Source organism: Mastomys coucha, unplaced genomic scaffold (genome assembly GCF_008632895.1).
Source record: "Mastomys coucha isolate ucsf_1 unplaced genomic scaffold, UCSF_Mcou_1 pScaffold15, whole genome shotgun sequence".
Classification (NCBI taxonomy): Eukaryota; Metazoa; Chordata; class Mammalia; order Rodentia; family Muridae; genus Mastomys; species Mastomys coucha.
The window spans coordinates 15,124,901-15,140,348 of NW_022196897.1; the positions used below are offsets into that span (position 1 = coordinate 15,124,901).

Consider the following 15,448-nt stretch of genomic DNA (forward strand, 5'->3'; position numbering starts at 1 on the left):
AGTACCTTTATGACTCCTGGGATACAGAGCATCCCTCAGTATCTTTATGACTCCTGGGATGCAGAGCAGCCTCCCTCAGTACCTTTATGACTCCTGGGATACAGAGCATCCTCCCTCAGTATCTTTATGACTCCTGGGATGCAGAGCATCCCTCAGTACCTTTATGACACCCGGGATACAGAGCAGCCATCCCTCAGTATCTTTATGACTCCTGGGATGCAGAGCATCCTTCAGTACCTTTATGACTCCTGGGATACAGAGCAACCATCCCTCAGTATCTTTATGACTCCTGGGATGCAGAGCATCCTTCAGTACCTTTATGACTCCTGGGATGCAGAGCATCCTTCAGTACCTTTATGACTCCTGGGATGCAGAACATCCCTCAGTACCTTTATGACTCCTGGGATACAGAGCATCCCTCAGTACTTTTATGACACCCAGGATACAGAGCATCCTTCCATACCCTTTGGTTCTCATGTTATGCGTCTGGGTCAGGAGCCTGAACTCAATTTCTGATGAGAGAACAAGACACTACAAATATCACTAACCTTTATCCTAACTCTGTACTCCAAGCCAGTCATGGAGTCTCGGGGTTCCTTAGGAGCCAAGGCTCAACAGAGAGGGTGCTAAAGGCACGCTCCAGCTCCCAACTGTAACTATTCCACAAGAACATGATGGGGCCTATATATGTCTCCCTCCCACTAGACAGGGCCCTGAGGCCAGTCCCTAACACTGTGAGGGGTTGCTGACCAGAATGGGGGCATTGAGGACAGGGCAGGGCATGCTGGGAATCTGGTGGGGCCCGTGGGGTCCACTGAGGCAGGAAGATCAGGGCAAACAAGAGTCTCAGTGGAAGAATGCTTCACCCCACCTGTGTGATAATCACCTCCGTGAAGATATAGCAGAGTTCACATGCAGGATGGAGGTGGCAGAAGCCATGGTAAGCAGCCCCGCCCATCACTCTATGGCATCACCCCTAACCTCCCTGCTTTGGCCTTTGGGGGATATGCAGGGAGAGGAGCAAAGCCATACCCCACCTCCAGGACCCAGGACTCACTTCCCACCAAGGAGAATCGGGGTCACCCCGGAGCAGCTCTATCACGTCTCCTGTCTGGAAGGTCAACACAGGCTTCCCAGGAGGGGCTGGGTTACCATGGTAATTCTGTACAGCAACCATCTTGGGACCTAAGGTAGAAGAAAACAGCTCATTGATGACTTCGTCCTTGCTGGCGGCTCCCCCCATCACTAACCCTTCCTGGTCTGGGGAACCCTTCATGAAACTGTTCCCCAACACAGAGACACAAGGGTATCACCCCTTCTGCATCCCTCCCATATGGCTCCTACATCTACTAAATTAAGACAGAGGCCAGGACATTCCAGTAACAGCTACTTATTTTTAGATGGAATTTTATGTCTCTCCCAGACACCACTGAGCTAGATCTACAGTGTACAGTGTAGGAAGGGAGCCCTTTCCCCGCCCCGTGTTTGAGATGAGGTACCACAGAATGAGAAGCAGGCCTGGGGCTACAATAGAGATATAGGCTGAGCACCCAAGTGTGGATTGTTGTCTATAGGCAGGTGAGGGCAGGCACAAGATGAGGTGGGAGCCTGTGAATGGTCAGTGGAACAGAAAGGCGGGCTGAGAAATTTAGAAGAGTGCAGCGAGTTCAGAGGGACAGAGAAGAAGGGAAAGAGAGGAGGAGATAAGATGGAACCTATAGGAGAGGAACAGGAGCCAAAACCACACAGTCCTAGGAGCCTTAAGTATTGGGGATTTCTTAGATAGACGATTAAATAATAAGTAGGGTGTGTTTGCCCAATCTAAGGGTGTAGCTTGTGTTTATATCAATTGAGTTTTGAGTTTATTGTGTGGGTGTTTTGTGGGTTGAGAATTTACTAATAGAAATCTATTTACTAATAGAAATAATTTATCTTTACTGATAAATCATAAGCCTCTAGAGTTTTGATTTTATCGGGTTACAATCCATAGCAAGAGAACTGCAAGATGGGTGGTCACTGCATGGGGCTAGCCATGGAGGTGGCAAGACCACCGGGGCCAGAGAGTAGCTGGCACTAGCGTGGGATGGTGTCCTTTAATATTTCACGCAACACCCAAGAATCTGAGACTATCCTCAGATGGGGTCCCACTGTGCCCCAGTCTCACCGCAAATGTTCAAAGAGGTCATAGAACTGTCTTGCCAGGCCTGGTCTGGGTCACTATGGACCAATAGTGGTAACATCTGGGTGGGATTTGAGTTTCCTCTGAGGAAGCTCAGGTTTCATCTAGAATGTTTAAACAGCTTGGGCAGCATCCAGGGCACAGAAAAATGGCAGTAACCCCTGGGCTTTCTGATCATGCAGGCCTGGTGCTTAGTTTAGGATGGAAAGCCTGAAAATTTTTGATCCTCTGAAAATGGGCTCTAAGTCAACCCTGGGAGGCAGCCAGAGAGGCTAGGGCTCTCTAAGCAGCCACCACCACGTGCAGACCCAGCTTGTTGAGCAGATATAGACTGCAGAAATGACTGAGTCCAGTACACTCACCTGGTCCTGCTCCAGGAGCATCCTGTGAGAACAAGGACAGATGTTAGGGAAAGTGTTCTACTTCTGGGCCCCACATCAGCACCATCCCATGACATGAGTGAAAGGCCATGCCTCCAGTAGATAACTGCAACACTACTTCCCTCCCCTAACAATTGTTATACCTGATCCTGAGCTCCTCAATCCCACTCTACAACCCTATTTCCCGCCTCCCCAAGGAAGCCTCCCAGACCATCTCCCAGCCTCTGTTCTCGACACGCCTTGGACAACACAACTAAGTGCTGTATGGTAGAGGCATCTCCGTGCCCTTGTGGGGCCCAGTGAACATCCATTCGAGGCTGAGTATCAGGGCTGGTTCGACAGCTTTCAGGAGACATGGCTTATGTTCCGTAATGACTTCAGTGATTATGTGCCCATGGGTATGCTGTACCACAGAGGTGCAGCTGCAGCCGGACAGCACCAGGGAGACAGAGTGGGTGAGCTGCTAAGACACATGCCAGCTATCACAGCACCAGGGGAGCATGCACAGAGACACGTTTCTATGCTGGCCGAGTCCCAAGCAATAGGAAGCGTTGGGAGCACTCACCACATCTGCAGGTGAACCTGTAAAGGAAGCAGATCAGGGGTCAAAGCAGAAGCCTTGACAGAAAGAGGACCTTCACAGTGTGCATTCCCATGACTGGAGAGCTGGCTAACTGCAAGGGGCTCCCTTCAGAGGCTGATGAGAGACACACACATAGACCCAGCCTCGTACCTATGAAAGTTACCTTGACAGCATATTCTGAACTCACAGACTGTAAGTCGTACATGAAATAGCCTGGGCTTTTCTACCTGGGCCAACACTGAATGGTGGCTACTGTGAGAGTCACCTGATGGTATCTGGGGCTCACAGGACAATTTCCACACCTTGTTGGTGATACCTGCCACAGGTAGGTGATACGGAGGTGAGCGTACAGGTCTCCATTATCATCTTCCTCTAAGACCGTCCCACATACTCAAGGACACTAGTCATTCAGCTGTCATGTGAGAGGAGAGATATACCCCAGTCATTGGTAGGTGGTCCTTCCACCTCGGCATGAGTCAAAACAACGGCCACTACAGCTGCAGAGTATGACTGGGGGACATCAATAAGCCCAACTATTGTGGCTGAAGACTGCTCTGCGAACATCTGAGTTTCTTACAGACTCTTTGGCACATGATGGTGGGTAGCAATGTCCCACAGGATGGCAACACAGCCTTTGCTCTGCCCATGGAAGATTCTCCATGGAAAGGCTCTGGGAAGAGGCTGGTATCGCCCTAGGGGCATCTGGGCTCCCATGGGGCCACCCAGTCCGTCTGCTTTAGTTGTGGTATTGCCACAGTTCAGAGGGGAAAACTGACCAACGTGGAGCAGATCAGAGGGAAAGTAGCTTGGATGGCAACAGCATCCCTACCAGAGGACCGAGGGAACTGTGGGTTAGAGCTCGGGTATGTGTGTGTGTGTGTGTGTGTGTGTGTGTGTGTGTGTCACAGCTGACCAAGGGAACCATGGGTTACATCTCGGTGTGTGTGTGTGTGTGAGTGTGTGTGTGAGTGTGTGTGTGTCACAGCTGACCAAGGGAACCATGGGTTACATCTCGGGGTGTGTGTGTGTGTGTGTGTGTGTGTGTGTGTGTCACAGCCGACCGAGGGAAAACATGGGTTACATCTCGGGGTGTGTGTGTGTGTGTCACAACCCCCTGGGATAATGTCTAGAGCTAGCCAGGGGTTGTGATGCACTGAGGATACTGGTAAAGACCCCACTGATATACGAAGGAAATGACCAACGTACCTGTTGGTGTCTAAAGGAACTATGACTATGAATCACCCTCCCCCTTCTTTTCCTTCTCTACATTTCAAACTTCTACAAGTAGTAAGTATCTGATCATTAGGAAGTAACTCTGAAAATGTATTTTCTAAAAAAGAAAGAAGGAAAGAAAGGAAGGAAGGAAGGAAGGAAGACAGAAAGAAAGAAAGAAAGAAAGAAAGAGAGAGAGAGAGAGAGAAAGGAAGGAAGGAAGGAAGGAAGGAAGGGAGGAAGGAAGGAAGGAAGGGAGAAGAGAAAGAGAGAGAGAGAAAAAGAGAGAGAGAGAGAGAGAGAGAGAGAGAGAGAGAGAGAGAGAGAGAGAGAGAAACAAAAAGAAAACCTAAAATATACCTAAACATTACCTTCAGTTATTTCTATGGCTTTGTTTGTTCATCTTGAGACAGGGTCTCACATAGCCCAGGCTGGCCTCAAGCTCATTCTATAATCAAGGATGTTTTTGACCCTGATCCTCCTGCCTCCACCTCCTGAAGGTACTCTGCCAACTGAGCTACACACACACACCATGCTTTTATTTCTAAACAAGTTCATTGACCACATTTCTTCTCTTTTGCTGAGACAGACTCTTGCTAAAGCCTTGTTTGGCTTCAAATTCAGAGTTCTGTGTGCCTCTGCCTTCTAAGTGCTGGGACCAAAGGTGTGCACCACCATGCCAGGTCCTATCTTTTTTATTTCCTGTCTTATTTTTTAATTCAATTTTAATAATTAAGTTTGTTAACTTTTAGAATCACACAAAGTAAGAAGCAACTATAGCAGTTGCCGTGCATGGGGGGCTCATGGCCACAAGAGGGCGACATTGACCAAATCAAAGCCACTGTCAAGACCCAATTTCTGGGGCCGATCTGGAGCTGGCATCTACTAGACCAGAGAGACCAAGGTGGCAGAGCAGATGCTCAGTAACAAGACAATGACCAGGACTTTGCCAAGCACTCCATACTGCACAGAGGGCTGTTGCAAAGCTGTCCCGCTAGAATAAATTCTAGTCATAGTTCAGCCCTAGGACTCAGAGCAGCCTTGGCCTCCTCTGGGTGGTGGTCCCTGTGTCAGTGAGTGGTAAGACCTCCCATTTGAAGCACTCGGCAGGTGTCACTACCTACGCAGAGTTGTCCCTGTGACACCCTGTCAACGCCCCACACCTGCCTTTCAGAGGAAGTGTGGGGGTTGGTGGAGAACTCTCCTAGACCAGGGGCAGATTCTGCTCCAGCATCACAGAGAAAAAAGCCTGTGCTCACCTGTTCCCTACGTGCGCCCACTGCTCAAGCCCAGGCACTGAGATGGAGCACCATTTACAAACCTCCAAACACACTCCCAAATCACACACATCAAGCCTCTGGGGTCTAGTTCCTGTGCCTGGCGCCAGCAAGGCGCAGCCTCTCCCCCTCCTGAGGCCCCAAGCTGCCTCATCTGAAAAATGACCATGAGAACACAGTGCCTGAACCAGGAGCGGGAGCCAGTTATGACAGGCAAGGCCACATTCCTGCTGAGGATACCCTGGGCCCGGGGCGTGGGTGTGGGGCAGAGATGTAGGAGATGGAGGGGAAAGTCACAAGAGCTTAAGAGTGGAGCCCTCCCAGCTATAGCTTTGATAATCTCTTCCAGTCAACTCTCTGCCCACCTTAGCCTCAGTTCCTCTCATGCAACTCCCTTGGGTGAAAGGCAGATGTGATCAAGTGGTCCCCACAATCAAGAGCACCAGTGGCAGGGCCCACCTCCGTGCACTGCCGAGTACTCACTCATCTTGCAGGGGGGTATCACCTCCAGGCACTCCTTGTGGGCCCCGACACCACATCTGGTACACAGGTAGCCCTGGTAGAAGGTACCCCTGTGTGACGGAGGGTGGGAGGTGAGGTGGGGCGCAGCTCCCTGCACACTCAGCCAGTCATCACGATGGTCCACCCTGGAGCATCCATGCCCCTGAAGCATCTGACTCCTGCCCTCCCCCATCCCCTCACTCCACGGTCCGTAGTAGGGGACCGGACCCTCCGACAGCCATGGCTGCTGACCCTGTAGTCATCCTCTTGGTTCTTTGAGACATCACATGGCACCAAGGTAGGTTCAGGTGCGATGGTGTCACAGGGCAGCTACGCAGTGTATCCTGGAGCTCAGGGTTGGACAGGCACAAGACTCCTACCTGAGGAACATCCTGCAGGCTTTGCAGTTGGTCGTCTTGTCAAACGTGTACATCTGGAAGCTGTGGTGGTTGGCATTGGCCTTGTCTGGCTTGATGTTTGACCTGGTGGAGGAAAAAACAGGTGATCTGTGGCCAGGCACTCCCTAAGCCCACAAATACAGCGACAACTGCATAAGGACCCAGGCTACACAAACCAGGAACCTACGCTCCAGCATGGCTCTCCCTAAGATCAGCAGGGGCAAGACTGAGGGTGAAACAGGTTATTAAAATGGCCCAGGAGTGTCAAGCTTAGTATGTGAAGGCAGCTGTCCTTCCTGGTCTATAGTTTACCTATAATCCAGTGTGGACTGAAAATATTACATGGAAAACCTCAGAATCAAGCAGCTCCTGTTGTGAGCCAGGACACAGGTCACCCTCTGCCACTGCATACAAGTAAGTAGTCACCTAGTGGCCACGGGTCATCCTCTGCCACTGTAAACAAGTTAGTGGTCACTTAGCGGCCAGCTGGTATCAAGTCCAACCCTCACAAACACAGGGCTTGCTTTCCAGTGACTTGGATTGTACACAGGCCCCTGTGCAAGTGTAATGATCAGCAATTCATTAAAACCCATTGTACAACCATCTAGTGACTAGTTCTCAGTGACCTACTGTCTTAAACATTGCACCTGTCACAGGTCTGCAGGCTGAAGAAATTTCCTGCACATGAGAAGGTTTGATGCTACTTTGGTTTCAGGCACTCAGTGCTGGTCTTGATCTGTGCTCTGTGGATGGCAGGGCAGTTACAGTAAGGTTCATACTTCACAGTGTAAGTGAAGTCTGCACAGATGAGGAATTAGCAGCTCATGAAGAGCCCTGGGGCTCGGAGACACACCTCGAGGCTACATTAATTTCCCCACCATCAGACCCAAGAAGGCACAACAAACAAGACAGGCAGAAGCAAGTCAAGAAATGTATGTGAGGTTGCTCACAGGCATCTCCAGCTTCTATGAATACTTGAAACTGCTCACAGCACAGGGGGTTGCAACCCACAGAAGCTGAGGGGCAGAGAGCTCCAGGGCTTGGTGGGGGTTCGAGACAGGGTTTCTCTGTATAGCTCTGGCTGTCCTGGAACTCACTCTGTAGACCAGGCTGGCCTCGAACTCAGAAATCCACCTGCCTCTGCCTCTCAAGTGCTGGGATTAAAGGTGTGCACCACCACTGCCCGGCTTCCAGGGCTCTTCTAGTCTAGCTCTCACTGGCTCATAAGTCACCAACCCAGTGAACAGGCCTGATCTCGCTCCCCTGACCTTGTGCTCTGTACCCGAATCTCATCATGTGGGAAGTCTCAAGAAGTGGTATGTTCTCCCAGAAATCCCCAAGCCCGGCTGCCTGTAAGGCCAGAGGCACACACCACCCCCTCAACCCCTCTGCTCTATGTGTGGGGTACCCCTTCAACCCACATGGGACACTGTTCAGAGACCTCCAAGCCAAGTCACAACCTAGCTGTCAAGCATGAGGTTTGGCTCATCTAGCAGGACACCCGATGCCACATGGGACATTGGGAGACAGATAGCTAGGGTCTACTGAGTCGGCTGGTGTCCCATGTCTCACAATGAGCATCAAAACCACCTCCCACCATGACCCTGAGAAGGTCAGGAAGCCAGAGCCAACAGGCCTCAGGCTCCTGCCCAAAACTCACATGGCCATCTCGAACTGCTCCATCCACTTCCGCTTCATGTCTTCCGTCTTGCAGAAGAACTGAAAGCCTTGCTTTCCTTGGAGGTGAATCAGGTAGAAGCCATAGGACCACTGTGGGGACAGAGGCATGCTGGAAGCTGGCATGGCTTTGTAGGAGACAGGAGCAGTTGGCAGGTGACATGGTTTGGATGCTACCAGGTGCACACAGGTTCACTAGCACTGTATGTGGATGTGTGTGCCTACGCCTTGTGCAACACACTCTTGTGTATAGACACAAACACTCTTTCCTGGTTGCATGCCTGTTTGTGTATCCTCCCACATCAGAGATTGTGGGTGTACTGCATTCTTGCCTAAGCAGGCCAGGGTGTTCATGTGTGAAGGTGTTTAGGAACATGTGTCAAAGTATATGTGTACTTTCCTGTGTAACATGTATGTTGTACTATGCCTAAGTGTGCACATGTGCATGGGTACTTGTTTCTGTCCCCGGACAAAGAAGGTCCATGTGTGCGCACTTAAGCCTGTGTCTGGATATCCATAGCTCCTTTCACATGTATAGACATCATGCATGGATATGTTCTGACCTATATATAGGTCATGTTTTGCACAAGGACCCATGTGTACAGGTGTATAGGTAGTATTGTGTGCCCGTGCATGTATGCATGCAGAGATCCTGTTCTCAACATGCATGTATGTGTGGTCCCGCTGTATGCATGCATGTATATATGTGTGCATACTATTGTATATGTATGTGTCCCATTGTGCCCATGCACGTGTGTATGTATGCAGGAACCCTGCTGAGTGTACTTTTATGTATGTAGGAGGCCTGCTATGTGTGTATGTGCATATGTGTAGGTGTGGCTACACCGAAAGCTCAGGGCACACCCTCTATCAGGCTCTCCTACCCTTCCCCCACACCTTTCATGAGGCACTTCAACCCAAATTCCTGCTGTCCCTGAGGCTCCTCAGGAGTGGGACCCAGGAGCCAGCCCAGGAGCCTTCTAGAGCCCCACTCCCTTTCACTTCCTGGGTTAAAAAACAAATCCTGAGTTTATAACATCGGTAAAAACAAAGGCTGGGGTCAGATGGTTGAGGGTCTGACTAAACTGAGCCACCTAGCAGCCAGGCCCAACCCACTGGCCTGGCCAATTATCCAGGCTTGAGAAAAGGGCTTCCAAAGGGTGGCAGGGAAAGTGTAGAAAGTCTGTTAGAAGTGGAGGGATGAGAAAGGGAGAGGGGGAGGAGCATGGGGAGAGGCAGGGGAGGAGTGAGGAGGACCCTGCAGGGCAGAGATCACAAGCCTCGCCTGCCATTGCTCAGTGACCCCTAGGGGAGCAGGCTGGCTTCCAGGTCACACCTGAAAATCAAGTCTTTTGCCACAAATATGTGTCACTTTCCTGATTGAGATGTAGAGGAAGGAGGGGGAGGGCCATGGACCTGACCTACTCAGGCCCAGGAAGCCCCAAACCCACAAGTTTGGAAAGGCCAGCAGGGGGCAGCACTGGGGGAGAGGGAGCGCACCAGGGGCTTACCATCTTCCCATGAGACTAGGAAGCATGAAGAGGAAAGGAAAGGGAGGCAAGTCAGTAAGAGGCTTGTCCAGGATACACTGCAGCCTGGGCAGGCTGACTGCCCAGGATGAAAGAACACAACTTATGTCAAGCACTCTAGGTGTTCTCCCCAAGGCTTCACTAGAAGCCCTGGAGCTTGGAAATCAGCCTTGGTCACTATGTCTAGCTTCAGATACCAGGGTTAGGAAGAGCCTGTGCATGGTCCTATGTGAGGACTTTCAGAAGGTCAGAGCCTTTAGCCACTGGCTCTTGTCCCCAACCCAGCACAGAGCTACACACATGTACTCAGAAGCCTCAGAGAAGCAAGACTGTGTTTCCCATCCCCTCACAGCCATGGCCTCAGTACCCATAGCCCCACCCGCTACAGCTACAGCCCCATTCTCTTGAACCCACACCCCCTTTTCCTGCAGTCCTAGTCTACTGGCTTTCAGAGCCTGACAAACCACAAGTCAGCCCCAGCAAGTGAGACAGAGCAAGAATGGAGCAGGAAGGTCTGCTCACTACAACAGACAATGAGGAACTAGAGTCAGGTCCACTGAGACTAAAAAGTCAAGGCTGGGAACTAGGCTCTTACTGGTGCCCTAAGTATGACCTCCCTTCTGCTTCCAGGAAGCTGGAATCCTAAGGGTGCCTACAACCCACCATGGGAACTACCTGCCAGTCACAATGACAAAGGGAGGCCAGCAGGGGACACCTGATGAGCTCGCCCTGGGGTTAGGGCCCTGCACCTGCCCCCTCTCCAGACCCAGACCCACCTTCTTGATGTCCTTGTTGTGCATAGGGTCATCAGTCATCTTGTGGAAGAGCAGCTCAATGACCTCTTTCAGCTCATAGCTGTAGCCCTTCCTCTTACACACGATGACCACCTTGTCAAACAGGAACAGGTACCTGGCCACATAGTGCACTGAGTGTCAGGACGGCCATACCCTGTGTGAAGAGCCTGGACTCCTGCCTGACTCCTGTCCCTGAGACCATGGTCAGTGTGTCAGACCAAAAGGGCCAAAGCCTGTTGTACTGGCTGCCCACTCTCCAAGGTGAGGCCCTCCTTTCTGGCCAGGTCCACATGGCACAATGACTCTTGGTCAGGAAGCCACTGCTCCCATAAAGCCATTCCCAGTGCCACCTTCATGCAGAAGGTCCTCATCCCTCCATCTTTATCTCCCTTGGAGCACTATTCAAAGGCTACTGCCAATTCTCTCCTCTGTACCCCCAGAACTCAAGTCTGTTGTGACCCCTCATAGATGGCTGACTTATCCTGACACCCCCCCACACCTGCCTATCTACTCCTACTTGGCAAAGAGCTCCCCAGAGGCCAGACCTCTCCGAGTCCCAGCTTTGTCTCCCAGGCCAGCTCAGGGCCCGCCACAGGCAGGGCAGTGCCTTTGTGTGGCTATTGCTGGCTGATATGACAGACACATAGAGGGTCAAGGACAGAAGAAAGGAAGTAATTGAAACAGCTGCATAGAGCCTACCTTGATGTTCTCTTCCCATAGGAGGGTCTGTCTCGGGCCTCCTGGGACTGGGGTCCCCAGGCTAAAGTGGTGTCAACCTTCACCCTACTCACCTGTCTTGCTTGGTATGGTTGACTATAGACCGGACTTTCAGCTCCCCGTCAATCTTCGGTCTCCCAAATTCTTCCAGCTTTACTTGCTGGAAAGGCAACGACTGTTAGCCCAAGGGTAGACAACCTTTGCTTTGCTAGACAAGGAGATAAGTGGGCATGCCCAGGGCAGGACCGGCAAGAGCCAGATGTGATCTAGGAAAATGTGCCTATGGTGACCTCAGGGCATAATTCACACAGGTAGGTTGAAGTGGATGAAGGCTTATACCAGCCCACCTCCCTCCTATGCCACGGCATGTATGCATAGGTGGAAGGGCCACCTGCTTACCAGGTTTTCTATGGAGCACTGGAACTCGCTAATCTTCTTCAAAGTCTCCTTGTCTCGTTTCACTTCATTGATGTACATGGCCAAGTCCTGGAAATCAAGACAGGATCAGTGCACGGAGTCATACGGGGGTGAACTCCCAGCCCCTTCCTAGCCCAGCTGTCATTCCACACCCTTCCTCCATCTTGCCTGGGGTCACTCAAACTCTGGGCTATGAGAGTAAAAAACATCACACACAGGTAACCAGGAAGGAATAAAATGAAGAATACAACATCTGAAACCAGAGTACATACACACTGCACTGAAGAGAGTGCTGGGGGCCTACAAACCCAGGCTCCCCTCCCTCAACAGGCCTTCTGTGTTAGAATGGAGATGCAGTCCAGCATAGCTAAGCCACAGTGGGCTGCACACAGCCACTGACTAGACCTTTCTGCTCTCATGAAGCCCCTGTCCCACCTCCCTGTGGAGCCTGGGTATTCTGTAAGTGGCTAAGGGAAAGGAGGTCCCTACATGATACTGCAATCCTGTAGTTAGTCACCAGGGGGCAGTGCTCACTTTGCTTCAGAAAGTTTGAAATGGCCTGGAAGTGATACCGGTGGTGGCTGGGACAGAGCAGCAGGGATCCTGCTCAGAAGGCAGAGCAGAGAGGAAATCCCCAACACACAAAAGCCAGACCCACATCCTGGAGCCAGTTCCTACCTCCCTCATGGCCTCTCTCGCCTCTGGGGTCACTTCAAGGGCTACCCCACAAACCTGGTGCCTGGCAGCTCCCTACCATATGCCAAAGTTTTGTAAAGGGTGGGTTTTATTCTAAATCAACAGCAGAGACAGATCTGGGCACGTGTGGCCCTGTGCACTCTGGCAGGAGTCACAGAAGTGCATGTCTGGGATGGGGATTCCCACAGAGACAGCAGAGCTCAGGAGGCAAAGCAGCCGACTACCACAGGAGTTGCATGGAGTGTGTATTGCAACCCTGTGGGAAACCTAGCTCCAGGGCACTGACAGCTCAGACACCGGCCAGATGAATGATTCTCTGCTCTGCTTTGGGGGCATTAAACACTTTTAGATTCCCTGCTGTATTCGTTTTCACAGAGGGCACTTCAGTTAAAGAACTGCATTGATCACACTGTCTTGTATGTTCATGTCTGAGAGATTGTCTTGACCGACGACAGAGGAGACAGAGCCGCCCACTGCAGGTGGCACCATTCCTAGGCAGGTGGGCTCTAGGAGAGCTGCTAAGCACTACAGGAAGTAAGTAGCCTTCTTTCTGTGTTTCCACCTTGAATTCTTTCCCTGATTTCCTTTTATGACCTAGGAATGTAACCTAAAATAAGTCTTTTTCTCCCCTAAGTTGCTTTCAATTGTGGTATTTATCACAGTAACAGAAAGCAAACCAGGACACCTTCCAAAGTTTGAAGTTTGAAGAGCTGACTCCCAGTGATAAGAAGCAGACAGAGTCACAAACCCTCTGTGGAATGTCCAGAGCTATATATCCTCAGGGTGTTCTGCCACAAAGGGATCAGAAGCCACCTGCTGGCCAGGCTGTGAGGCTCAGGGGATACCTGTACTATGAATCACATGCTCCAGGAATGGCTGACACTGGATTGTGTCTGCAGTGGGAAGATGTGGTCCTTCTGCTGCGGTGACCTCAGTTCCCCAGGGGAGCCAGCCACAGGTCCCCATGTCAGCCATGGCACCGACATTTAAGTATATCCAAAACTAGTGTAAACTTTCCAGCTGCATGAAGGCTGCTCACAGGGACCTAGCTCCAGGCAGCTTTGAGAGTCAGCGCCTCCCCCTGAACCTGTGTGGGAGTTAGATTGCAGCTCCTCCATCTTCAAATGAGGTATCTTGGGAAGAGAAGGGGTCCATGGACCAGAGGATGCCTCAGGGGCAGGTATCAGAAGTCAAGGCTGGAACTCACTGCTTCTATAACACTGCAATGCCAAAGGGACCTAGCCTGTGTCAGGCATTTCACCTTGTTTAAGGCAGGTGTCTATGAGAGGCATAGGTATGGCTGTGGGGTCGCCTGACAGTCCCTTGTCTAAGGAGTCTGGAAGGTGACTTTCTTGGATAGTGTCAAGTTCATGGCAAAGACGAGATGAGTGGGACGTAGGCAGATTAATGAGGAAGAGGACACGGCCTAGGCACACCTAGGGTGGGAAAGAATGGAGGATGCCCAGGAACCTGAGCGTGGCCAGGCTCCCTAGAACCTGAGGCGTTGCTGGTACACACATCTTCAATGACCCTGGCCTGATTCAGAGAGCGGCAGAAGCCACAAAAGTTTTTGAGCAGGACAGGGATGAGCTTCCGAGGGCAGTGGACTGTGTCATACATGAAGTGCAGAATGGCTGAGCAGGGGTCTTCAAAGCCAGCATGTGAGAAGGAAACTTCAAGTGAGTGGTAGGGCAGGGCATGGGACAGACCCTCAGCAGCAGATGCCCAGAAGAAAAAGAGGTACCCCAGGGTAGAGCTGGCACCTGAAAACCATTGATGGTCCCAGAAGATACTTGAAAATACAGTGTGGGGACAGGGCAACTGCAGGCAAGTGAAGCTGGGGACTTTGGACACATGGTGCAAGCAGATCCTTCCACTGTCATATGAGTCTAAGCCCATCCGCAGTGTCCTGTCTGTGTTATCTAGGCAAACGGTCCGGATTGCCAAGGAGCTCAGTTTGGATCCAGGAATGCATGCACACCGGTCTGGCGACTCCCCCGCTCTGCCTCACTTACTTACCTGCATGGCTTCCAGGGCTTCTTTGAGCTGTTGTCTTTCTGGCCGGTCTGCAGAGTGGCTCAGGAGCTCCTGTGGGAGTGAGAGGAGACCTAGAGTGAGCCCTCAAAGTCCCAGTCCTGTGCCTGCCCCCACCCAGTGCACACAGCAAGACCCTCAGTACAAAACCACCCACCAGGCCAGGCACAAGTCCACCTGCCCAACTCCAACAGACATGGGATCCCTTACATAGTAGATCCCTGTGCAAGAAAGCTCAGAGATCAAGCCATCAGCACAGCAGATCTCCTCTTCCTGGTCCAAGAGTACTTTCCTTTCTCCTCCCACTTTCCTAGTGTTGTTAACGTAGTTTATTCATAAGTTTCCTTCCAGTTGCCATGACACCCTTCATGGTATGTATCGAACATGGGCTCACTCATCAGCCCGTGTGCCACCCTGCCTGTGAGCCCAAGCCCATGTCACAGAGCCCAGTGTGACAGAGGGCATGGTGAGCAAGCTGACGGCCTCACCTTGAGCAACAGGTGGTACTTCAGCACCCGTTGCATGGGCACCACCAGCAGGTCTTGCAGCTTGAACTTGCCATCTTGCACCTTGAGTGTGCACTCCTGGTGAAAGAGAAGCAAGCGGATGAAGGGTGTTCTCCCTGGGAGAACCCACTCCCTCACTGCCAGCCACATAGAGAAAGAGACCTCAGCCCTGGATTCTCGGACGCATGAGGTTGGGGTCACCATGTGGGCAAGATCCTGGAACTTGATGGGACCCTGGGACCTGAAGCACTTCATTGTGCAGCAGTGCCTGCTGGGGCCAGGCCTTGCAGAACATGGCCCATGGATCTGCCATCTGCTCCTTGAGAAGCCAAATGGGGAGGGGGCTCATACAAGGCTGTGAAGTTAGCTAGGATCCCCTGGGGTACAGGGACAGGAGAAACAAGAGTCACATGCTACCAGCACTTAAGCTGGAGCTCTGAATACAGAGCTTTCCTAACCACACAGAATAGTGACACTCCTGGACCTGGAGGTGAGGAAGAGCCAGAAGGCGCTCAAGGGAGAAACAAGCTGACAGAAGTAGGCAAACC

At 51.6% G+C, this 15,448-nt stretch overlaps 1 protein-coding gene across 6 annotated transcripts in view; it reads right to left on the minus strand.

Annotated features, from left to right (window-relative positions):
• The window catches only part of Vav2 (vav guanine nucleotide exchange factor 2), a 169,354-nt gene that overhangs the window by 17,498 nt on the left and 136,408 nt on the right, over positions 1-15,448 (minus strand). For 3 of the 6 annotated variants that reach the window (XM_031369484.1, XM_031369485.1, XM_031369489.1), the window contains 12 exons: positions 14,883-14,978; positions 14,380-14,448; positions 11,647-11,733; positions 11,322-11,407; positions 10,513-10,645; positions 9,719-9,733; positions 8,191-8,300; positions 6,513-6,614; positions 6,115-6,203; positions 3,125-3,141; positions 2,542-2,563; positions 1,058-1,185 (listed from right to left, as the gene is read on the minus strand). In XM_031369484.1, the coding sequence (XP_031225344.1) occupies positions 1,058-1,185; positions 2,542-2,563; positions 3,125-3,141; positions 6,115-6,203; positions 6,513-6,614; positions 8,191-8,300; positions 9,719-9,733; positions 10,513-10,645; positions 11,322-11,407; positions 11,647-11,733; positions 14,380-14,448; positions 14,883-14,978 (954 nt within the window). The remainder of the gene's footprint in view (positions 1-1,057; positions 1,186-2,541; positions 2,564-3,124; positions 3,142-6,114; positions 6,204-6,512; positions 6,615-8,190; positions 8,301-9,718; positions 9,734-10,512; positions 10,646-11,321; positions 11,408-11,646; positions 11,734-14,379; positions 14,449-14,882; positions 14,979-15,448) is intronic. The other 3 variants (XM_031369486.1, XM_031369487.1, XM_031369490.1) reach the window with 1 other exon arrangement.